This window comes from Protopterus annectens, chromosome 8.part0 (assembly GCF_019279795.1).
Source record: "Protopterus annectens isolate FY-2018-M chromosome 8.part0, PAN1.0, whole genome shotgun sequence".
Classification (NCBI taxonomy): Eukaryota; Metazoa; Chordata; order Ceratodontiformes; family Protopteridae; genus Protopterus; species Protopterus annectens.
The window spans coordinates 1,341,203,344-1,341,228,573 of record NC_056741.1 but is presented as its reverse complement, the minus strand read 5'-3'; the positions used below and the strand labels follow the sequence as shown (position 1 = coordinate 1,341,228,573).

At 38.2% G+C, this 25,230-nt stretch overlaps 1 protein-coding gene across 2 annotated transcripts in view; it reads right to left on the bottom strand.

The window, feature by feature from the left end:
• Positions 1-25,230, bottom strand: part of CHMP6 (charged multivesicular body protein 6) — a 474,889-nt gene that overhangs the window by 187,384 nt on the left and 262,275 nt on the right. For both annotated transcript variants that reach the window (XM_044080884.1, XM_044080886.1), the window contains exons 5-6: positions 20,640-20,705; positions 5,920-6,000 (exon numbers count right to left, since the gene is read on the bottom strand). In XM_044080884.1, coding sequence (XP_043936819.1) covers positions 5,920-6,000; positions 20,640-20,705 — 147 coding nt within the window. The remainder of the gene's footprint in view (positions 1-5,919; positions 6,001-20,639; positions 20,706-25,230) is intronic.

Below are 25,230 nucleotides of genomic sequence, written 5' to 3'. Positions count from 1 at the left end.
ACAGACCTCTTGGGGGCAGAAGGTTGACCATCAAGGAGGCTTGACGCAATAAGAAAAATGCTCTCTAATACAAGCAATACAGCAGGGATATGTGCAGCTTTAGGAATCTGTAACTTACACAAAACATAATACATTATCTGTGCCATAGGAATTTCATTTCATCCCACTAAAACACCCCTTTCATACCAAATAAAATGTCACCGAAATAAATTTCATTAGTAGGGGATTCTGAAGCTATACTGTCCTGAGAAACAGAATGTTCAGACAAACTCATGCAGTACACCCCTCTACCTGCACAGACTGTTCTTCTGACTAAAATAATTACATCAGAATGTTTTTGTTTTTTTATCAGAAAAATGTAAAGGAGAGGAAAAGGCAATAATCAGTTCCTTGGCAAATCCCAGTAAATCTGCTAGAAACAGGACACTGGAAGTTTTTCCTCACCAAGTACATCATCCCTGAACAAAGCCTGATCCAGAGGCACACTGGACCCAGCATCTCCAACCCCATCCCAGCAAAGTAAAAACTTGTCACCTGTCCCTTCCACAGACAATGACAATAGTGGTTCTCCTTGGCTATTGCTTCAGTCTACGGGGCTTGGAAAGCTATACCAAAAGGACCAGAGAAACAAGATGGGTTGTCATAAGTAGAACTAAGGCAAACTAGGAGCCAGTCTGACCCTTAAACATTTCTTGCACAATTGTTTTCTTTTTGTGCACTGGGGAAGGTACAGCCATGGAAACTGACTGCTGCTCCATCTGAAAGCAGGGGAAAAGGTCTAGAATGTAGTTAGCACAGCCATGAAAAGTTGCCAAGGTGAACGGCACTGAACAAGTGGTTCTGAAGTAAACTATTGAAAGTCCCTCACAAGCACAATAGCTTGTCCCAGTCTCACACAACTTCAATAAAATAATAAATTTTCTGACAAAAAAATAAACTCTTACAAAAGTGCATACAGGCACCACAAGGACTATTCACTTCAAATTAAAATGGCAGTCCCAATCTAACTTTCCCAGCACAAACAACAATTACTGTCAGAAAAAAAAGACAAGTTTCCACTATAAAAAGCAAACAAAATAAGAATTTCCCCAAAGGGGACTTATCTTCTCAGCTTTTAAAGGACAGCTAGCCAAATGACAGAATTAGAGGACCCAATGAAGAAACTCTCACTTCGGCAGCAGAAAAGCTTTGAGGTGTTTTGGCACTGCAGCTGTCTTGTATACTGAATACCTCATGCACTCCTGGCAGGTGGAGTGTCTGCAGGGTGCCCAAGCTCTAGGAAGTGAGCCTGCGCAGTGAGCAACACCCAAACACCTCAGGCTACTGCAACAGTAATCCATGTATTGAACATCTGCTGGTCCATACTATCACTTCAGCTTGAATACGGACAGTTACATAACAGCATAATTGCATCTCAATGTCTCAGTTACCACTTTGCAGACTGATGGTAAAAATATACAAGATTACAGTAATTTTAAATTGCAATGTAATATCGCTAATAATAGTGGTAGCACCCCCTTAGCCCCACCCCCTTTAAAAACTAAGTGGTGATAAATGGTACTCTGGAAAAATTAAGGTTGGAGGTGTACACAAGTCTCTCATACATAAACAGATTAAAAAATGAAAAGCGCACAGTCCATCCTTCTTAACAAATCTCAACTGTTCACCTCTGCCATCTACAGGAAGAAAAATGCCTCCAGTACTAAGCACATCTTTTGCAAATGTTTTGATAATGAGATTTTTAACAGCTACTTTTGCCAGGCATTTACAGTAATCCCAATATAGCTTTTTACCAGTCAGTCCTGTTGATCACTGAAATTATGGCATCCAAAGTGATTTGGCATAATTAAGTTTGGTAACAAAGTAAAGTGAGTGCAATCTGTATACATGCATCTTCACTTATATTATATCCAGCCTTCAGTATGCAGTTCAGTTTTCCTAGTCACAAATCAATCAAGTTATGCTGTTAGGGTGGTATAGTTTGATACACTACAGTACTGAACTACAGCAAAGAAAAGTACTGAACTACAGCAAAGAGAAGTTAACAAAGTGCAGTTATATGCTGAAGTCATACTGTCAACTGCACAGATTTTCATCTCTTATTTGTCTGTTCTTTATAAAATTCATGATTTTTCAGGTAAAGCATTGAGGACTGAAGTCATTTTCTGAAGACATTTAACCTTTTAGATGGCATATCCTTCAGAAAATGCATGCTAATGCAAAACTTGTCTTTTAATGTGTCCCTGGTTTCAGCCTTTTGCCCCCTCATTATCTTTCACTTCACACAGAATTCTTTGACAAGAAAGTTTAGTATGTTTTAAACCAGAACCAGCGACTACTGAGGCAGCTCACTGACACTATCGCATAGGCCTCTCCTGGTATCTTTATACTCCTTGAATGCCTATATAAATTGTGTAATTTACTTAAAGGTTGGATGTACTGACCTGCTGAATATTTTATGAATAAGCATGAGGCCAGTGAGGACATCGCCACAAGTATCAGATAGATATTTGTACGTGTCATTGGTTGCAGGATGGTGGGCGGGGCCTCCTACTGCACATCGGGGAGGGGGAGGGTTACAAGGATTCAATTAGATCAGTGATTTCCCTCTTCATCTAGCAGATGTCATGTCAGATGCTCAAAGGACATTTATGTTTTGCCTAGCCTTTAGGAAGAGATTACTAGATCCATCATTGTGCAGGGCTTTGCAAAGCAGGGCTCCAATTTACTAAAATTTGCAACTCTGGAGAAATTAAGCATTTACTGAAAGACAAGCCAGGGGTAGAGCTCATACTATAACCAGAATGTTTTTCAAAAACTACATGACTTATGTTACAATCACTTGAAGGTTGCCAGCTTTTTAGAAGTATAAAGCAGGAGACTTTGCAAAAAGATCAGATTTTGCAAGTCAAACCATATTCACAATCAATTCAAGAGACTAAGCTTCATAAGGCTCAATGTTACACAACTACAGTTGTTTCTGACATTTACTTCATACAAAATTAAAATGTTTCACAGACAATTGTCTTCTGCGACAATTACAAGAAAGTTAAAATATTTATTTTTCAAAACTCACAGGATATTTGCTATCTTCACGCTTTTCTTGCTAAACACAACTCCTGAAATAAAGACTAATTGATAAAGAGGGACAAGGTGGTAAGCCTAATTATAAAGTACACTAAGATATAATGAGATCCTACTAACCAATCCTTCCACTCCAAAAAATAAATAATCCGAGAGATGTCAGGGGCTAAAAAATGTAAAGAACTACTACATAAATAAATTCAAACTATTTTACTACTTTTATTATCTCTACAACCTTCTGTCCAACTTACCCCTCTTTTACTCTTCAAAACCCTAAAAAGCAAAGCAGACCAGCAGAAAAGCATGCTTGGGCAAAACTGATTCGGGTTATAAAATAAACGTTTGTATTTTAGCAAAACCATACAGTCTTATTGCGAAACAGCTGTCCTGCAAATAGAACAGGTGCATAACTTTACACCATTCAGTTCACTTTTGCAAAATGCTAACTACAGCCCTGTGGTGTGGATTCAGACCTTTACAGTACGGTGAAAAAAGGAATATTTTGTTCCCAATATCACAACGAAGTTCACAGACTGGCCACACAGTGCAATGGGCATTAGAAAGCTATTTCCCAGCCTTACACCTTTCAAGCTGCTTTTGTCAACTAGCACGTGACAAATTTTGACCATAAATAAAAGTCCAACAATCTTCACTGCAAGTTCCTTGAGTTTGCTATAAATTTGCATAACTCAGAAAGTAATACATGTGAGTGTTTGAAGGGGAGACTGCAAATAATGTGTTAGTATGCTGCTCATCTGTCAACATATATCTGCATTCCAAAGCACCATTTACAGAGATAAAGGAAATGAGTCATGCATATATTGCTCTATTAGGGTTTGTTACTCAAGTTACTTCAGTATTTACTGTATTTATCTTGCAGCAATAACTTTCTTTAAATTATCTAATCATGATACAGTATTCCTCAAATTCATCTTCGTTAGTTTTGCAGCACAAAGTCACTATATGCATACATATATATATATATATATATATATATATATATATATATGTACATGTATATATATGTATATATATATGTATGTATATGTATAAATATATATGTGTGTATATATATATATATATATATATATATATAGGCATCTTCCAATCACACAAGGAGCACTTTCTAAACCCAGAGCTCTTTTTAGACATGAATATAAAGACCAAAAGGACCAACAACAAAAAGGACATCAAACATCTAACTGACAAGGGGAACTACCCAAAAAGCTAGTAAATCTAAGGGAGGGGAGGTAACTACTAACAGCTACCAACAAGAAACTAAAGAGAAACTAAACAAAATTAAACTAAATGACACTCAAATAAATTGAGCTGAACCATTTATCTGTAGTGACAGCCAGGGATGACATCCATAGCAAAATGCAGCAAACGAGATTAGAGGGTTAAAGGGCAGCAGGAGATTATAGGATAGGGAGGATCTGTCTATGCTAAAGTGGCTGGCTCGGATCTGATGCTGGATCCAAGACCCTTCTGTATGGCATAATGACATGGAGAACATCAGATCTCTATTCAGTGTCTCAAAGATTTTCGAGGGGACCTCTCTGTTTCACTTATCGTGCCATTAGATAATTAAATGTCCTGGACCTCCTGTTTCTCCACAAGTCTCATATCTCCAATACCAGAACTAGGAACTAAATCTTCGCAAAAATATAAAACATGATCGACAGAAATCTATAAACCCAGTACCTCTACCAAACCTTTGACATAAACCTCCCCTGCATGTTAAGCAGTGCAACTCAATCTTCCTTTCAACAAACTAAATGTACTGGATGAGTATCTACAAATTCAAGACTGACTGGTATGGTCGTCCTGGAGAAAGGAGGTGCTGCCACAGGGAGGGGTACTGGCAAAGCAAGAATGGTCATAAGACTCAGTCGCCTTGGAATAAGTATGAATCTACAAGTACCAATGGCCTGGAACTTGGAAGATTCAACTTGATTCACAAATTTTTCTTTAACTTTTTATGCTTAAATTTATAAAGATTCTTTGTTTCTTTCTGACTGTTCATTTAATCTTTACAGGATTTTTACTAACAAAACCTGACCTCGAAGAAGAAAGAGGAGCAAATAAAATACGTGGTCATTTTTTATGCTCTGTAAAAGCTTCCAAATTTTTATTCCTCAAGCAGTTTTTTTTCCTAAAGGAATACAAAGCATATAGTTGCTATGGTTGTTACCATGCAGAACAAACACTACTCACTGGGAAGGGGGTAGAATCTTGACAGCCACATCAGCATTCAGTGGTGACATTCTCAGGGGAAGCATTGCTTATTCACAGAAAAAAATACATCCTTAAAGATAAGTAGTCTGCAAACTAAAACAAGTAAACATTGTAATAAGACAGCTGATGGAATGGATCTGAAATGACCACGAATACTGAGAAGATAAGAGGAGTAACACTTTAGTTTGGTAGCCAAAATAAAGAACTACGAAAAGCCACATTTCCTGGTCTCTTTTATACCCAGGCTGCTATCTAATGGCCATAACACAAACCTGTAAAAGAATGCACAATAGGTGATGTCCAACAGCCAAAAAAATATGGCTAAAAGCTAACTAATGCCTCTGACTGAATTGCAAACCAATTGTACAGTTTCCTGCTGAAATACTTTCCTTATGTTGACCATAAAAAGGGACTGGAGACAGAATGTTAAATCAGTAGCTAACATTAAGTCGCTAACTGCAAAATGACAAGCAGCTCTGGACAAAAAACAATGATACTTAAATCTAATAGGAAATGCTGCCAATGTGCCATTTTGTAACACAAGAGTCAACAGCTGGTATCTTTTAAGCTGCAATGAAGCTATCTGAGACCACTCACCTGAGTAATGGCATCAAGTTCTGCAAGGATTGCATCTTCATCTTCATCAGTAAGGCTACCAGCTAACATGTCATCTATTTGCTACAAAACAGAACATAAAAATACAGATTACACAACAGTAATTTTACACAAATTCTACATAATTGAGAAAACATACTTAAATGAAATTTAAATATCTTTATTTCATAAACTTTTCAACATTTTAAATTGACTTTTCCAAAAAATAAACCTAAATGCCATTCACTTCTACTTCTGCTCCATTTTAAAATCCTGCTAACATACCTTTCTTTATCATCACTCAGTTCCCCATTGTGTAAGAAATTATCATATACTGTCCAGTTAACGGTATGTAGCCTATTCTTTCCCCTAACAAGCCTCCTCCAACTGCTTTATAACACTTATCAGGTCAGCATAATCCTCCATTTCAATTTGTGGTTATCCCTTTTCTGGCTGCTAACAACTAAAGTTAACAAAGCATTCTTATTTCCTAATATTCTGGCATTCCTACTCCAACTTGGTAGCATCATCTATTTAGCAACTTCATTTGTTAAACCAGCATCTGTCCCAAATTATTTTATAATGTGTACTTAAACTGACAGCTCTGCACACACCAAAAATCATGTTGCCATTCCCCTCTCAATCCCTACACACCTCTAACAGTTGATCTGAACCTGAGGGGAGATCCTCTGTAATCCATTTAGGGTGTATAAGTATCTACGGAAGCACTTCCAAGCAAGTATCCTAAATTATCTTGCTATATTTATTTATCCTTTATTGAATGGGTTAGTCCAACACTAGGTTAGTGGCCTCTTTTCAAGGGCAAACAGAGGTGCTACTTCTACTACCCAGGGATAATTCGGCCAAGGCATCAGTAACTCCACTACTGTCTTATTTTGCTACACAAGTCACTAGATGACGTTGGAGGGCTGCTACTGAAGCGGTAGTGAGAAATCCAGGATGCAGGATGTAATGAATAAAGAAGCTTTGTGATTTTTTTTGGAAGGAAGAGTTTTTACAGAAACAACTCAAAATAAGGAAATTATAGTTCAGGATTTAAATTTAGTTATTTTTGTCTCACAAAAATAATGTTCATGATTACGGGTTTTCGTTACATCAAAGTAGACCCATATATGTATTATGTACACACACGCACATATATATATATATATATATATATATATATATATATATATATATATATATGTGTGTGTGTGTGTGTGTGTGTGTATATATATATATATATATATATATATATATATATATATGTATATGTATATGTATACACACCTACATATACACACTTCACTCGCCATATATATTTTTGGAATATTGGGCTGTAACCTAAAAAAATGCACGTGGAGTTTACAACTGTTGATATTGCACTGTTAAGATAAAGTCTTTTTTTCTATGTGTAAAGGGCAGGACAAAGTTACAGATGAAAGAAATGTTTGGATTGAGATATTTGTTGGTAACATTAAATATTACAGATGGAATGATGTAGCATGCTCACAATGCAATAAATGCAATGGAAAAAGGGAGTTGTAAGATAGTGGGACCGGCCCAAGGCCTATTTTATTCCTATGGAGATGATTAGCATTCAGTACAGGACTGTGAAAAATGATGTAGGCAATGTGCAGAGAAGGGACACACAGGAAAAACTTGTGAACCACAGCACAGGAAATGTAATGTCTTAGGAAACACTTTGGGTTGTCTTATGCTACACGACAAAGACAGACTGAAGAAAATAATGAAAACGAAGATGAAATATACAATGATATAGGAGAAATAAAGAACAGATAATCCGTGCGAAATACTGTTACATTGAGAAAAAAATGTTACAATAGGTATGAAGTACTGGGAAGTGACAAATGAGAACAGACCAAGACAGAACAATAAAAAATAATTAAACATCAATAGGAGGAAGGGTAAGGCAAAGAAAAAGAAAAACTGGAAAAAAAGCAAAGAAAGGGGAAGGACAATGTAAATACATTAAGTGTTAAGGTCATCAGTATTAGAAATGAGATTAAGGGACTAATGGTAACTGAATGGTGTAAGAAGGTGAAAGCATAAAATATGTTTATTAGACAGAAGGTATGTCAAAAATGAGAAAAGAGAAATTTGAGGCCTTGTGGGGAAAGAATATTATATGGCCTACAGGAAATGAATAATATGGTATTGGGATTTTGGTAAAAAAGTGAAAAAAGTAAGATGCTACAATACTAATTCCAGGCAGGATGGTGATGTGTGATATAAGAAAATTAAGAAAACAGACAAGATTTGCAGTCCAAAATCTTGAAATATGTTTTATAATTTAGGACACGAGAAGTGGAAAGTAAAACGAGCTCTTCAAGTATTAAAGGAAGTTGTAAAACGTGGAGGACTGCAAGAAGAGAAGGACATTTAATACAGAGGCAGCTTATGTAATATGTTCTAACAACAATGAAGAAATACAAGAAGGTGTAGAAATTGCTGAGTTTTATGACCTGTATGGGTAGGAACAGGAGAAAAAGTCATAATAAAAGAAATAAAATCATTAACTAGGGAAGCTAGAAAAACGGAATAAATGATGCTAGAGAATAAAAAATAAGGTATGAACTTAACAGTGAAGGAATTTTATGACTACTGGTGTGCATAGTGGATAATGTTTAAATAAAGTACAAAAGTGTTTTTAATGTTAGAAAACAGAATAAAAATAGAAAAAGGAATATAACAATGAAAGGACCTCCAGTACAAATCAAGGACAGAGGAAACAAAGAGAAAAAGTTAAAAAGATAGTTAAAATTCCACTTAAGCAAAGGATAGACAAAGCAACACAAGGAAAACCAAAAGGCCTTCCATAGAGTATATAATCCAAACAGAAAAAGCAGTAGCGCTACCACAGCAGATATCATAAAACTTTGTAAAAACAATAAACAGGATTAGCACTTTTGGAAAAATTCCTTCATCAGAGACTGGTAAAACACAAATTTTAAAATACTCAAAAGCAGCCAATCAAAAACTACAACCATTCGTTACAAACATTGCAAAAAGCAAATCAATAACACTGCAGATTTCAATATGTATCCAGTAACATGATGACAAATGGCCAGTCAAAGACTGCAACCATTCAATGAAGCCATTCTGTAGCAATCAATCAAACAACTAATACAAATTTCAAAGTGTATCTAGTAGCAATATAGTAACAAGCAAGATGCCACAGTACATCTTCATAATGTCACAGTCTATGAGCTCTTAGAACAGGCTTCAATGCAATAAAGCCATTCAAGCCTGGAAAAATTTAGTCTCGCAAATCAACTATCCAATGCATTTCCTTTACCTCTGTTGTATTTATTACATCACCCCCCCTAGACGTAATTCTTACATTACCAAACTTGCGATTGTCGAACTCTAACATGTTGAAATAATGCATTACTCTGTAACTCATTATGGATAACACCAATATGTTGTAAAATCCTCTGCTTAAACATCTGATTAATTTTTCCAGCATAAAATGTTGCACAGCGATTGCAGCTGGCAATATAAATCACATTCTTACTGTTACAAGATGCATAACCCTTATAAGAATACCATTTATGGGTAATGGGATGTTCAAATACATTATACTATTAACAAATACACAAGCTTTACATCTTTTGCAGGGTTTTGTACCTACTTTCGTACTGGGAAACGTAATACTTCTCCCGTATCACATGAATTGCGACAGAGAAAATCTTTTAGATTATGGTTCCTTCTATAAGAAAATCAGGGTAGACCCTCGACTATATCCCTAAGCTTACTGTCCGTCATTAACAGCTTCCAGTTATCATGCATGATATCACAGATATGCCTCAAGTCACTCCTAAAAATATGTAGTATCCTGACAGGTGGAAATCTATCAATGGTAACTGTCAGACTATCCCCTTGCCTGAAAGAAAACCATGGTTTACCCCTCCTATGCTGAATATCATGTAAATTATTGGTAAACTTAGAAATCTCCTTATCTTTATAACCCTGTTGCATTAAATTATCAGCAACCTCACTGGCCTTTTCTAAAAACAGCATTCTGATTTCATAGCCTAGAGGTTCTTAAAAACTGATTGTTCATTGGTAGGTACTAGGCTATTGGCCCTAGGGCCTATATAAGCCTAGCCAAAAAGGTACTTTGGCTTTTGCCACCCAAGAAAATTATTTTCCTGTGCCCCTGTCAAGCAGAGCCACAGAAGTGATCCCCGGGGTGAATTTCCCATCTCCCATCCAATCAAGATTTTTCTTGAAGAGTGTTAATGAGGAGCTTTGTTTGTTATAGATAGGTAGTTTGTTCCAGAGTATGGGAAGTCTTTGGGACATGAATCTATCCCTCCAGCATGTTCGTTTTATTGTGGTGACAAGGTTTAGGTCCCTAGAGCGTGTAGCTCAGAGGGATTGGGATTTCTTTAAGTGGAGCATGTCCAACAGCTCTGTGTTTGACATAGCTTTGTATGTTAGGCAGAGATCGCCTCTGAGTAGGCGATATGCGACAGAGTAAAGCTGGAGTTTTTTGAGCCTGTCTGCGTAGGGCATCTATTTGAGGCCGGTAATCTTCTTTGTGAGGTATTTCTGCGGACTTTTTAGTTGTGGTAGATGTCTTGTGAGATATATACCAAAAGGGGCATTTGTACTCTTTTTCTGGATGAGAAACCTTTTGTGATGAGGTGTGCCACATAGAAGGTTTTCCTGACTACTGTGGCGATGTGATTATCAAAGTAGAGACTACTATCCACCTATGTCCCAAGGTTTCTTGTCACACTTTCAGTGTTAAGTAGACTACCTCCTATGTGGTAGTTCATGGGTACAGAGTTTTTACCAAAAGGGATGACAATGCAGTTTTTGGCATTGAGTTTGAGGCCATGGCTTTGACACCAGGCATCTGTCTCAGTGAGTTAACAATATCGGGGAAATATGAGGGGGATACTTGCTGCCCCTCTCCAACAGTGCATTCTTTCAACATGGCTTACGAAAAAGTGAAGTAGTAAATTTTCTGTCATTATCTATCATTAACAACACATCTAAAAATTCTGTCTGTTGTGAAGAATCATGAGCCATCAACTTCAGAAAACTTGTAGTAGATTCTAAACAGTCAACAAAACTCTGTAACTGGACCTGATCACCCACCCATTAAATAAAAATGTCATCAACAAATCTACAATAAAAGAGAACTTGATGTTCCCATGGGTTCTCTTTGCACAAAACATATCTATATTCCCATTCTGCTAAAACCAAATTGGCATAACTATTAGTGCAGGGTGTTCCCATTGCAACACCTCTGCGCTGTAAATAAAAAGTGCCATCAAAATAAAAAAATTACTATTTAGAATTCTAAGATAATGACATAAATGAGTCATAACATCTCTATCCAGCAACGACAACCTGTGATTATAACTACTGATAAATGTTAAACCAATGTCATTGGGAATAACCGTAAACAAACTAGTTATGGCCAATGTTACTAATAAAAACTCAATAGAAGCAGTATGACAATGTTCAAATGCAAAACATTGTTCAAGAAAATGTGCAGTCTCTTCCAAAACTGTGGGCGTGTTATTCACAATAAACTTTAACTGTTTCTTCACCCATATCGAGAGTGGTTCTGTAATCTTGCCAGCCCCCGCAACTATAGGTCACAAAGGGTATTTTTTTAAGGAAACACATTGGATAAGTTGATTTGTGAGAAGATATTTTTCCATGCTTGAATGGCTTTATTCCACTGAAGCCTGTTTTAAGAGCTCGTAGACGCTGACCTTAAGAAGATATACTGTAGCATCTTGCTTGTTACTATGATGCTACTAGATACGCTTTGAAGCTTGTATTACATTTTGATTGGTTGGAGCAGAATGGCTTCAATGAATGGTGGTAATCTTTGACTGGCCATTTGTTACCATGTTACCGGACATGTATTGAAATATGCAGTGTTATTTGATTGGCTTTTTGCAATGTTTTTAATGAATGGTTGTAGTTTTTGATGGCTGCTGTGTTTTACAGTCTCAGTGGATTTGATGAAGGAATTTTTCCAAAAGCACTAATCCTGTTTATTGTTATAAAGTTTCATTAAAAGTTTTATGATATCTGCCATGGTAGCCCAGCCCTACTGCTGTTTTTTTTTTTTTCTATTTAAGCAAAGGAGGTATGACCGTAAATTACTTAAGAAAACAAGTGAGAACAAAAGATGTCGGAATGGATGAAATAGATAACAGGGTAGTGTAAGATATAAACAAAAATAAATAGTGGAAATAGAAGACTACTTGTAGATAAGCTGCATGAAAAGGATGAAGTAGAGAAACAGGAATGGTATATAAAAAATATCTGAAAATACCAGGCAGAGCTGAAAAAAAGACATTTCTATGTAAAAAAAAAAAAAAAAAAACAGGGAAGAAATGAGTTAGCACCAGGAGTCAAAATCACTAGTTATGAGCTTTACAAGTAAATGGAGATGGAAGAAAACTGTTATATAAATGGATAGGGGAGGAAGAAATACATAGTGGGGTGATAAAATTTAACACAGAAAAAGATGAAATGACACACATAGGTTCATGGGTATATACCTGGTACCCTTGCCAAGTGTAAGCAGGGGAACCATTTATAAGCTTGTCTGTGTACACTGAAGAAATAAAGTACCAAATCAGGGATGAGTTTTCTGTTCCCCATCCAACTGTCCAAGTTACACCTGAATTGAGTTGGGGAGGAACTCTGCTTCACATGGATGGAGATCCTGTTCCAGAGAAGGGGTAGTCTCTGGAATATACAGCTGTCTCTCCAGTGGGTTCTATTTATGTCACAGTCAAGGGTTTAAGCCTTTAGAATGGGTAATTCTGTCACTGTTTGTTTTGTGGATATGCAGGAGGTCTAGCGGGGTGGTGTCTGACAAATCCCCCTCAACAGCCTGTAGGAGATAGAATACAGGGATACAACCTCAAGACGGTCTGAATAGGATGCGTTTCTTACACCCTGTATAGTTTTAGTTTGAAACCTGTATGGATGTTCCAGTTCAATGTGCCTGGGTGGGTCCCCTTCATATTACCATAACGCCACTTCACAGACTTTCATATGATCGAGCTTGACAGCACTGACAGGACATAACACCGACCGCTTGGGAAACTGATGGAAAGGCTTGGTCAGCATGTTGACCTTTGTCTCTTACTTCCATGGTAGTGCAATCGGGTTCCTATTAGATAACCGAAGACGCAACACATTCAGACGAACTTGAAAAGACGAAAAGGTAAAATAACAAAGCAGCATATAAGCAAATTCTTTCCTTGGGAAATCGCTTGGCTGCGTCTGTTACTTTGCCATTTACGTCACTGTAGTACAATCTCGGAGTTGGAATATTTAAGTAAGGGGGTGGGGGGTTTTAAGTGCTTTTTTTTTGTTTGTTTTTTTTTTTGGAACAGCGATTTTTTTTTCCTTGGAAAAAAATCGCTGTTCTAAGCTTTCGAGTTTGTAAGCTTTCGCTTACATGGGATCGATAAATCATCGTTCGCTTTTCTAAGTGCTTGATGATTTAATATAGACCCGTGCAATCTCGGAGTTGGTATATTTATTGGGGGGGGGGCGCAGCCCCCCACTTGGCTTTTTGTTTGCTGCCATTGTGTGCTTGTCGGGTTGGCCAATGGGTTACTCACCTCCGTTTCCCATCGGTGTTCCGAAGGGTCGACGTTATGTCCTTTCGGCTCGGTCACATGGAAGTCGGTGAAGTGGCATATAGATAATGTGTAGGGGACCCATCTGGGTACATACCAAATGCAGCACTGTACTGAAATGCTAGATCTGATAAAATAAAAAAGCAGTGCAATAACCTCCTTGGACCTAGATGCCATACACCTTTGTTTATATGTTGCACAAGATAAAATGACTTCCTCAGTACTGTAGGCACATGATGTTTGGTCAAAAGTTAGATTACTGTCTATATCTGTCCCCAAGTCCCTGATTACTGGGTCAACTCTTAGGGGTGTGCTGTCAATATGATAGTTACCACTTCCCGAAGGATACTACTATATTTCTTTGCATTCATTTTTAGTCCATGGCTCAGAAATCAGTTGTCTGTCTGTCAGCCCTTCCTGGAGAACATCAGTGTCAGTTGGGGATTGTATGACTGCTCCTAATTTGCAATTATCTGCAAATTTAGTCAGAGGCACTTGAAAATGGCTTTTCCTTCAGAGAAATAAATGCCAAAAAGGAGCAGTCTCAGGACAAATCCCCGAAGTATTCCTCTTGCACCTAGCCTCTTTGTAGAGGTGGACTCCCCAATCTTAACTTCCTGGGTTCTGCTTGTGAGCCAGCTGGCTATCCACTGGGTGATACAGAATTTTATACCTAACCTCGACTGTGTCAGCAATGCCAGAGTGGCATACAGTGTCAAATGCCGTGGCCAGTTCAAGCTAGGCAGTGTGAACCATTTTGCTCTCATCCATTACTTCGGTGACTTCTCAAAGAATTCCACCAGGTTGAGTAGGCATGACCTGCCCCCTTCATGAAACCAAACTAGGTTAGGTCCAGTGTCTGGGGGGGGTTCCTATGTCATGATCGAAAATTTCCATAACTCCTCTTTCCATGGCTTTGCATATGAGACTACTGAGACTTGTATGTCTGTTTCCAGAGTCTGTAGATGGGCCACCTTTGTGCAGAGGGATGAAGGATTCTGTTCTCCATTTCTGAGGCATGAAGCCTGTTTGGAGGAGATAGTTAAACAGCAATTTCAGACAGCCTGATAGGTCATGCTTCATGCTATCTAGAAGGCATCCTGGGATACTGTCTGAGCCTATCTATGCAGTGTTCTTGGCCTCAGAGAGAGCACTGAGGAACTATTCCCTAGTGATATCAGGGGGAGTTATATTTGATGGCATTTCCTGGGGACAGGCTGATGGTGAGAGAGGGGTAAAGTTAGAGCTGAATTTATCAGCCAGTAGGTTTACATCATCTTCTGGCTCAGTACGGGTGGCTCCATTAACAATGAGCTCTGCACACAATTGTGTATTGCCTTTGAGGTTTTAGACACAGCTAAAGAATGGCTTATGGTCATCCTTTGTTTGAGAGGCCAAATTCACCTCAAATTTGGCTTTGGTAGAAGTTATTCGTCCTCTGAGTCACTTGTTAGTTTGATGAGAGTGCCTTTATCCTGCTGGGTGCTGCACCTCCTAAATTTTTGCCATGATTTTCTTCCTTCTGTTATACAGCCTATTGATGCTGCGATTCCACTACGGTGGCTTGTTTTTTTGAGTTAGTTCTGTACTTTTTCCTGGTGGGTACAGCTGCCTCTATGTAGCTATTAACACGCTTGCATAGGGTTTCTGTAAACAATTTCATGTAGGCAACAGTATTCCCAGGGTTTATGAGGGCTTGAAAATTTGACAGTTAACCACCTAACATTTGGAAGTTAGCCTTATCCTGAACATTCCAGGGTTAACTACGGTTCCATATTTTATTTTTACTTCAAAGGAGATGATTTTTAGTCTGGCCGTACTAGAGAAGACATTACACTAAGGGGGTGTGAAGCACTCACCTATACTAGTGAGGACCACATCTAGTATGGTTGCACTCCTGTTCGGTGTACCGAATCTGGTCCAGGGTGTTTGTGTTTACAAAATCTAAGAATCTTTGTGCCTGCACGTTTGGTGTCATATAGGATTCCCAGTTAATAGTGGGGTAATAAAATTGCCCATGAATATGGTATTGGGTTAGATGGGGAGTTTTCAATAAGTTTAAATACACGTTATGGGTTCCTAGATCAAAGGGCGAATCTACAGCTTTCAAGGAAGTGGCATGGGATTTTGCCTTTGGTGATTTTAAGGTGGAGAAGCTCAAATGCATTGGCCTGCTTGACCAGCTTTAAGGTATACTTACTTTTCATGTATATCAAGACACCACCCCCTTTAGTTCCTGTCTGTGTAGTAGTTGGTCTAAATGTGTGGAAGGCATTATAGCCTTGCACTGCCGATGTGCTCTCTGTGGCTTCAAACCAGGTCTCCGTGACCACTCAGACATCAGCATTCTCTGTGGTGAGAAGAGCTTGTATGAAGTGGAGTTTCTTGTTTCGACACCTAGCACTGAACAATAACAGCTTTAATTTTTCTTGGTTTTGATTTGCTATGTCGGAAATACTTTCAGTTTGAAACTGCCTAAAAAGGCACTATGTGGAGAACAATGTTTTAGCTAATATTCAAAATCCTAGACGCAAGAGGTACAAATCATCCCTGGCAAAGCAATATGGTCTGTTGGCCATCTCCCTATATGCTGATAAATATTTCATCTCCTTACAATGACACCAGAAACTAAGACAATTATTAAAGTCAGTCTTCTTCTGTCATACTGTGGGCATCATCCCTGGAGAAGGTAAAATGCTTCAAAATGTTATGCTCATACCAGCCTGGGATGCATTCCAAGAGTTCCATGATGTCTCTCTTCACATAGTCTAAGGAGGCAAGTCTCCAGTCATTTATATCCACATGGACTATGACTGAACCATACTGGTATTTTTGATCCAATGACCTGAGTGCGTGCATAATGTGGCAGATCCTGGCCCCTGATAAGCAACTGACTGACTTTCTCCTTACTCAGCCTGGTGAAAGGGACATCACTGTGTCTCACAATGGATTCTCCAATGAACAGAATGTTGGACTGTGTGGTGGCTTGCCTTGGGCTTAGAAGTAGAGGCTCCAGGAGATGTGACTGCATGTGTTGATGTAGGTGTTTTCTGAAAGAGTGCATTCAGGGCTGCTGAGGGTATTTGCTATACGTATTTCACCTAGGAGGTCTTAGGGGTTTAAGGTTGTTACACTTAAATACCTAAGTATGTGTGCGTTTCTATGTCTGCTTTGAACCGTGTGTGACAGGTCCAGCGTATGTACTACTGACAACTTGACTGACATTAGGAGTGCTTTTATGTGAGAGCTTTGCCTCCAGTGACATTGTGTAAATACATCTCTTAGATACCATATCAGTTTGAGAATTAGCTGGTTGTCACTAAACATGAAGCAATTTTTACATTGCTTCAGGATGCTCATATTCACCATGCTGGTAAAGACAGTGGTGAAGTTTATGTCCATGACAACAGGCCCTTTCTTTATTGATTAGACGGTTGCAGTGAGAATATAAAATAATGTCAGAAGTTTCTGGATTTGCAACTCTGGGTGCAGTGTTTGTCAGTGCACACTAGTCAACCTGTGTGAAACCAGGCAACAGTGAAATTTTAAGGGTGCTTTTACAGGAAAACTGTCAATTCAAGGTGCCTGCGTCTATAAGGGCACTGCCAAATACTTGAGAGGGGAACTAATAAGTAGACCCTGACTTATGAAGTTTTGAGAGAGATATTCTCAAGTTAGGTTCGACTGGAGCTAATCAAGCAGTACATACTGAAAATAAAAGATTAGCTTTGTCAAGAATGATGACAAGAGGGGATTCGCCTGAATGGTTACTGCCTCGCTACTACTAGCGCTGGTCTCACCACAACTTTACATTGTTGGGATAAAATGCTCCTTTGCTTATTCTCTCACCAAAAGCAAAATAATAGCATCAATGCCAAGATGAGAAGCAAGCCACTGTCTCTTTGGAGATCAACAGTCTTGTCCCAGATTATGCAGGGGTGTACAACTACAGAGGATATGAATTATAAAATATTAATAAGCATAATACAAAAAATGGATGCAAAAGGTGGTGTAAAAGGGAGATAAGTACAGGAGATGTTAACAGTACAGGAAATAATTATGATTTGACAAAAGAGGTAAGATTGGTTATGTCTGATGTAGAGAAGATTTCATAAGTCATGAGATGATGCTAAAAATTGTGAAAGCATGTGGAATAAAAAAAACAGAAGAAAGAGAAGTCTGTTGTGAAAATTCACGAGTGGAAGGAATGGTAAATGGATATATGGGAAAAGAGATAAGGTTAAGAAGGGTTAAACAAGGATGTCCCACAAGAATGCATGTTTTTGTTTTAGTAAAAAAATATTATTCAAATGTTTATGCCCAAAGTAAATGTTCATCAGAAAATACGAAAGGAAACTTGTATACCAGCATGTTTGCATTATGTAGATGATTTGGTTATTGTAACAAAAAACAGAGGATGGATGAATGAAAAATTATTAAAAAATATAGGTTGAAGATTAAAGAAAGGAAAAAGTAAGGGCGTTGGTGAAACAGATGGATGAAATTTATTATAATAAGACAGAATTTATTATATTAAAGGTTAAGTCTGGGGAATATGAAAACATAATAAATAAGCTTGAAACCAAAAGTGGAAAATTTAAAAAAAAATTAATGGCATGGTTTTAATTTACCATATAATTAAAGAGTGACTATAGTAAATACATACATTTGGGGGTAAACTTGCTTATGTTGGGAGAGTTTATATGTTTCCAGGAAAAAATGAATTGCTAAGAATTTTTCAATTGTACTTGAACTTCGAGACAACATCCTATTAAAAGAATAATACTATATAACAAAAAGGGGGTTAAGGTCAGAAAAGCCCTATTGTTTTTAGCAGCATAAATGAGGCTGTTTTGGGTTATTAATAGCATAAAATACAGGAAGAAAAGAATGGCGGAGAAACTGTTATACGAGAGGTACAAAGAGGAAGGGAAATAAGTAAAAAGAAAAGGGATTCAAAAGTAAAAAGAGAAGGGATACAAAAACAATTAAAAATATGTAAATGAAGTAAAGTTATGCAAATTAAAAACTGATGAATGTAGCGAGAACAGGAAAGAGTGGTAACTAAAAACTATTTAAGATTTTTTCCATGTATATCCATGGAGTAATTACATGTTGCTAGAAATGCTAGAAATGTGATAAAGCAAAGAAGGAAAAGCTTTAAAGACTTGTATGAAGCAGGAGACGTTGTGGAGAATTTTGTCAAACACATTACCCATTAAGGGAAATATGAAATATAAAGTGAGCTGTGAAAATGAATGTTTTATGATTGTAGAGAAAACTGCAAAACATTTTTTTACAATGTAAAATGAATAAGTATTTTTGGGAAAAGTTTACAAATGTAAATAGTTGGGAAAGTTTCCAGGAAATATGGAAATGATCCTGCAAAATATGAAAAAGGAAGACAGGAGGGAATTGATAAATGGGATAAAATATTATTTATCTGAGTACGGTGAAAAAGAAGGTGCAGATGACTACTAACACAAATTGAACGGCTGAAGATGCTCCGGCAGCCAGAAAAAAATGACTGTGGAAAAGACATTGGGGAGCATATATTAAAATTAAGAAAAAAAGAACGGTAGTAGCATGTACACAAACTGTGCTGCACTACTGATGATGAAATTGAAAAATTATGCAAACAGCATGGATATGGGGCTGCAAAAATATGTAAATAATGCACAATGTTTAACTAATGTTTGTATGTATATATGCATGCAACCCCTACTATTTTCAATAAATACCATGGAATCTTTTTCATTTACCTGAGATGCCACCAAATCATGCAAATGGGACCTCAGTTTAATATCTCATACAAAGAACAGACTTAGAAGCCTTGCAAACCCCTCAATGATCCTTTATAATTCCACTTATTGATTTTTATAATCATTATAATTATATGTGCTCTACTAATTATTCCCTTTCATGGTCCTACTTATTCACATTTCCACCAGGGGTAGCCAAATTAAGTCCATTTACTATATGAAAAATCTGTCACATATACGGATCACTTAAATTAAGTGACAAGTACATGATCTTATGGAAGACTATGGAAACTAAGAAAACCAATTTTTATAAAATAATGTAGTTTATTATTACACACAAATAAAAATAAGGCAGGTTCTTTCAAGCAAAACAATACTGTTGTTTAATTAAATGCACAGCAGGTACCCTTAAATCAGTCTTGTATTACCCAGAAAGTCTTTTTTGGTAGCTGATTCTAGACTCTTCTTGCAGGAATAACTTCCATCTTCAAGGCCTTCCTTCAGTGTGACTGATTCCCTCTCTCAGAGCCATGGCACTGGACACCCAAGTCCCTTACCACACAGCCAAGACCCCGGACACTCCGTTCCTTATCACATTAAGTTGGCTCTACCTCATTTGATTCAGAATCTCACTCCTGGGATAGGGTAGAGTGCTTGAGGATTAATATTGTGCCAAGGAGCCACATACTCTTCAGAGAATCTCCTATAACAATATAGTGCAGAGGTCAGGCCAGGGACTACAGAGTGGCTGTCTGATCTTTATATGTTCATCCCTGTTGGGACTGAACCACATTGTTCTCTCTGTTGACAGTCAGTTCCATAAAAGGCCAAAAGACATGCAGACTTGCATCACTGTGCACTTTCATTCATTACAGGGAGAAGCTGGGACACAGACATACAACCCGACTGCACCAGGACAAGGTTTCCCACAGGGCGTACATGATCCAGAATTGTAAATCTATAAATCCATCTTTGTGTTCTGCTTAAACAGCAGGTAACCAATACATTAAAAAAACAGTCGGTAAAGGGTCTGAGCAGGTGTCACAGAGCAGCTGCAAGTGTGAAAAAAAGGATCTCCCAACACCTCATTAACAACAGACTGCAGAAGGTGGCGCTATGGTTCAAATATAATCCTAAAGTGCAATACAAATTCAAGTTTGACCAAAGCCATGATTTTCTGTGTGACACAGGTTTATTTTAAATTCCCATGTTTGAACAATACAAAATACAGAAATGCAAAGGAGCACGATCCTACGAAAACAGCATACCACATGTTCAATTAAAATAAAACAGAACAAAAGCTTACCCTCTGATAATCAATGGCATCTTGTGTTTCTTCCATTATCCGTTCTACGTCTTCAATGGACATTATCTGAGGGAAAAGTGGGACAAAGAAAAAGATGTGAGTAGCTTGCAAAGATGATTAATCAAGTAGGCATTAAGGAGTTGCTTTATTTAATTTGTTTATAAATGCTTTTTTTTTTTTTTTTTTTATATAAATGCAAGTAGTGAAGAATGAAATAAAAATAAGTACAACAATGCTGCATCGGTGCAGATCTGCAGTGCTATAAAACTGTAGGCTGATGCCCCAAAACAGATGACCACACTAATACTGGCTGATATGCATTAGTGGTTCATATGTTTACAGGTTCTTACTTGTCCTTTGGGCCAAGCACACCTTCAAAACACTTGGCCACATCACTCAGTACTGACGGAAGACTAACAATGTCCCCCTTTAGGTAGACTGTCCTCACCTATCCCAGTTTAAAATTTACAGTAATCCAGCCTGGTGTTAAAATGTTTCTAAGGAAATACTCTACATGAAAGGCAGCCTATTCCACTAACAGGGAATAATCTGGTTTGGTACTTGTGCCATTTGCTGGTGGTGATGATGCAGTAGCATAGCTTTTTGTTTCCAGAGAGGATGCTTGCTTTACCACACGTTCTGTTTGGGTGAAGGAGTTCATAGAGTGCTTGGTCATTCACAATACAGAAAAATAAACACAGATCAACCCATATTACTCTATACGACTTTGAGAAGAGGGATGGGACCTTTAATCAAAAGAGCTCAGTGCACTGACACCAGAGATTTTTCTGGTGAGGAAACATAAGGACTCTACAGCTGATTTATTTGTTAGTGGAGGTACATACCATAGCAGGCACTGCATTCAATGAGGAGCCAAATAAAGAGGAGAATAATGCAAGACCAACTTCTCTGGATTTTCAGAAGATACTACAAAAGGATATGCTGCACAAGGAAGAAGATCTACTAACCACTACAGAGTGTGGTGATCGAAGTAAGGTATTATCAACATACATGTCTAAGTTCCTGATGACACTGTTAAACTTAAGAGGAATGCTACCTATAGTACAGTGGTGCAGCGGTAGCATTGTCACCTCACAGCAAGAGGTTCTCCAGTTCGATTCCTGGCTGGAGTGCCTTCTGTGGCGAGTCTGCATGTCTTCCCTACGTTCGTGTGGGGTTTCTCTGGGAACAAAGACATGCGTCAGGAACATTTCTCCCCTGGCGTCCGCTGAAAACTGGCTTCATTCCAAGTCAGACTTTCCCAGCAAACAAATGTTAAATAAATAAATAAATATGTGATGCTAGATTTACAGAAATAAACTATACTGCATTCCGTGGCACTGACAGTAGGCCCATGATTAATACAACGCATTTGTTTGGTCTAGTATTTGTTGGGGAATATTATTATAAGAATGGTATGTGATAACTTGTAGATTCATAGGTATTTACCACAAGGACCTTTTTAAGCCTAACCATGCATCCCAAATCTTTCACAATTTCTGGTAATCTTGATAAGTGTAAGCAGGGGCTTGGGAAATGAACCATTTACCAGCTGCCTGTGTCCATTAGAGACATAGCTGCTAAACCAGGGATGAATTTCTTGCTCCCCATCTAATTGTCCAAGTTGCACTTGAATTGGGTTAGCAAGGAACTCTGCTTCACATGGATGGAGAGCCTGTTTCAGAGAAGGGGTAGTCTCTGAGATACTTATCTGCCTCTCCAGCAGGTCCTAGTTATATCACAGGCAAAGTTTAAGCCTTCAGAATGGGTAATTCTGGTGCGGTTTGTTTTGTGGATATGCAGGAGGTTCATCAGGGTGGGATCTGACAATGCCTTGGATGCCAGGCATAGCTATCCACTCAACAGCCTGTAAGAGACAGAGTACAAGAACAGGGCCTTGAGATGGTCTGCAAAGACATGTTACTTACATCCTGTATTACATCCTGTATTATTTTGGTGAAGAACCTATGTGGACGTTCCAATTGCTGGTTATGCCTAATTAGGTACATACTCAAGGGGGCACTGTACACAATGATAGGTCTGATGAATGACAAATACAGTGGAACAATGAATTGTTGGACACAGATGCCATACCTTTGTTTATAAGTTGCACAACACAGGATGATTTCCTCAGGACTGCAGACACATGATGGTCACAGGCTAGATTACCATTTGTGAGTGTTCTCAAGTCCCTGACTACTGGGCCTACCCTTACAGGTGTGTTGTCAATATAACAGTTACAAGGGGTGGATGACTTCCCAAAGGATATTATTTTAAGATTGCTTTAGGATTTCATCTTCATTTTGCCATGCAAGTCTGCCAAGTCCCGTAAAAATGAGTGTGACTGAGTAACTTTTTTCTGAAACTATCAAGGATCCGATTTTCCCTTTCATTTGTGAGAATGGTGGGACTTTCACAACCCATGGCTGCATCCAGGAATATGACCATACAGTCCATCACCAGGTTCTTGTAACACTACTGGGAGGATTACTGAATCTTCCAGAATCTGTTGGGTTTGGATGTAAGGTGTCGAAAATTCAGTTCTAAAGACATGGCCAGAAAGGGTGCCTGATATGAGGGACTAAAAAGTCTGTTGTGAGCTCAGTATCATGGGGAAGAATTTCTCTTTCAGTTTCTCAAAAATCATATTCCCTGTAAGGACTGGGTGGTGATGGATGTAAGCTAATCATACATTTATGCTTTCACAGACCAAGACCAGTGCAGATTCATCACCTTGGCTGCATTGGCCTCCTTGAAGGAATGGCTATGGGTCAACTGGTTATTGCACAATTTGGGTTCATGGACAATAATGGCGGATATTGACGACTCCTTGTCCTATCACCAACTTCAGTAATGATGATCTTATCCAAATGTTATTCCACATCTAGAATATCAGGTCACTGGCATGAGGGCCAATGACAACATACTACCAACAGCCGGCTTATCTGCTTCCGAAAGGGGTGAAAGATTACCAGTCTAGGGGTTAGGAAACCACCTGAGTGGTAACGGCATCCTCAGTATTATCAGACACCAGCAGGGCAGCCTTCCCTGTAAGTTCCATTCCTGAGGATCTTCTCTCCCTTAATGTCCTTGTGGGCATGCTCTTATCTAGTCACTTTTTTGTTCAGCAGAGACTTGAGACATGGCTGGCTGGTTAGAGGTCTACATAATGGCCAGTGGATTCTTTTGAGTCAGCCATATGCAAAGGTTAGTTCCTCTACTTCTCCTAGTTTCATGAACACCTGCGCAAATCTGGCAGTCTACCATGAGGTAGGAATCTCCCAAACAAAATAAGCATTCTGAATGTAATATCCATTTATGGGATCTGGCAGCAACAACTACAAAAGGTTTTTCAGACCCACAAGGCATGTTCCAGGAAACATTTCACAAGCAAAAGAACATGAGCTAACCAATGCATTATGAGAAAAAAAGAAATCTCCCCACTGCATATTTATTTATTTATTATGTATTTTACATGTGTTGACCAGGAAAGTCCGACTGGACACATGTCCTTTTTCAAGGGAGGCCTGGGGAGAAAAACTCCAGCTGCAATACAACACAAGAAGAATAAAACAAAATTTAAACAAATATGTTACAAAACATTGTAAGTCAAGAAATATTAGGTAGTAATATTCTGTACCATTACTTAGATGTAGTATGTATAAATCATTAAGGCAGGCAGCAATAATGTAAAGGTATTCAAGCTGTTTTACCAACAGAAGGTGATTAGAGTGATAAGAGTGACGGAGATAAGAATTGAAGCTGGTTGTGGTGAAAGAATAACTTGGTTATCAGCTGGGAGTAGTGCAAAGACAAATCCATTTGCTATGGAGATAGTTTTTCAGGGCAGGTTTAAATATAGTTAGGGATGATAGGCACGTGAGATCAGTTGGTAAGACATTCCAGAGTTTACCAATGTAGTTTGAAAAGAGGCCATCTCCTGCTTGATTTTTGGCTATATGGGTTTGTATGTGGTTTCTGTTGGTGAATCGGAGTGGTCTAGCAGTAATATGGGGTTTGAGAGGATTTTGTAAGGCAGGTACTTTTTCAGGCTGTGAAAGGATTTTGTGGGCCATTGTGAGTTGAGTGTAGTGTAGGAGCTGGGAAGTTCTAACCAGTGGAGTTGCTTGAGTGCTAGGCAGTGATGTGCTCTATCTAATGAATTTGTGGCAAATCTTGCTATTTTATTGTAGCAAGTTTTTGTAATTCAGATTTCTTAAGGTTAGTCAGAATGGAGGCTGCATATAGTAAAGGTAGAGTGTAGGTGGATTTGTGCAATGGTTACTTTGTTTGTTGTGAAATAGTGTTTATTTCGATACAGGGTACCAAGTTTTTTGTGTACATTTTTTACTATCTGAGAAATATGAATATCAAAGTTTGTGGTCAATTTCTATTCAGAGTAGTTTAGTGTACTGTGAGGGGCTTATGCAGGTATTGTTATATGAGGAAATGAAGAAAGTTAGGAGATTGAGCGATTTTATTAGGAGAGAATATGAAGTTTTTTTTTTTTCGCGTTCAAGATTAGATTGGCATTTGTTAAGTCAGGATTCCACTTGTTGAAAGGCTTTCGGAGTTAGTATCTGAAGTTCAT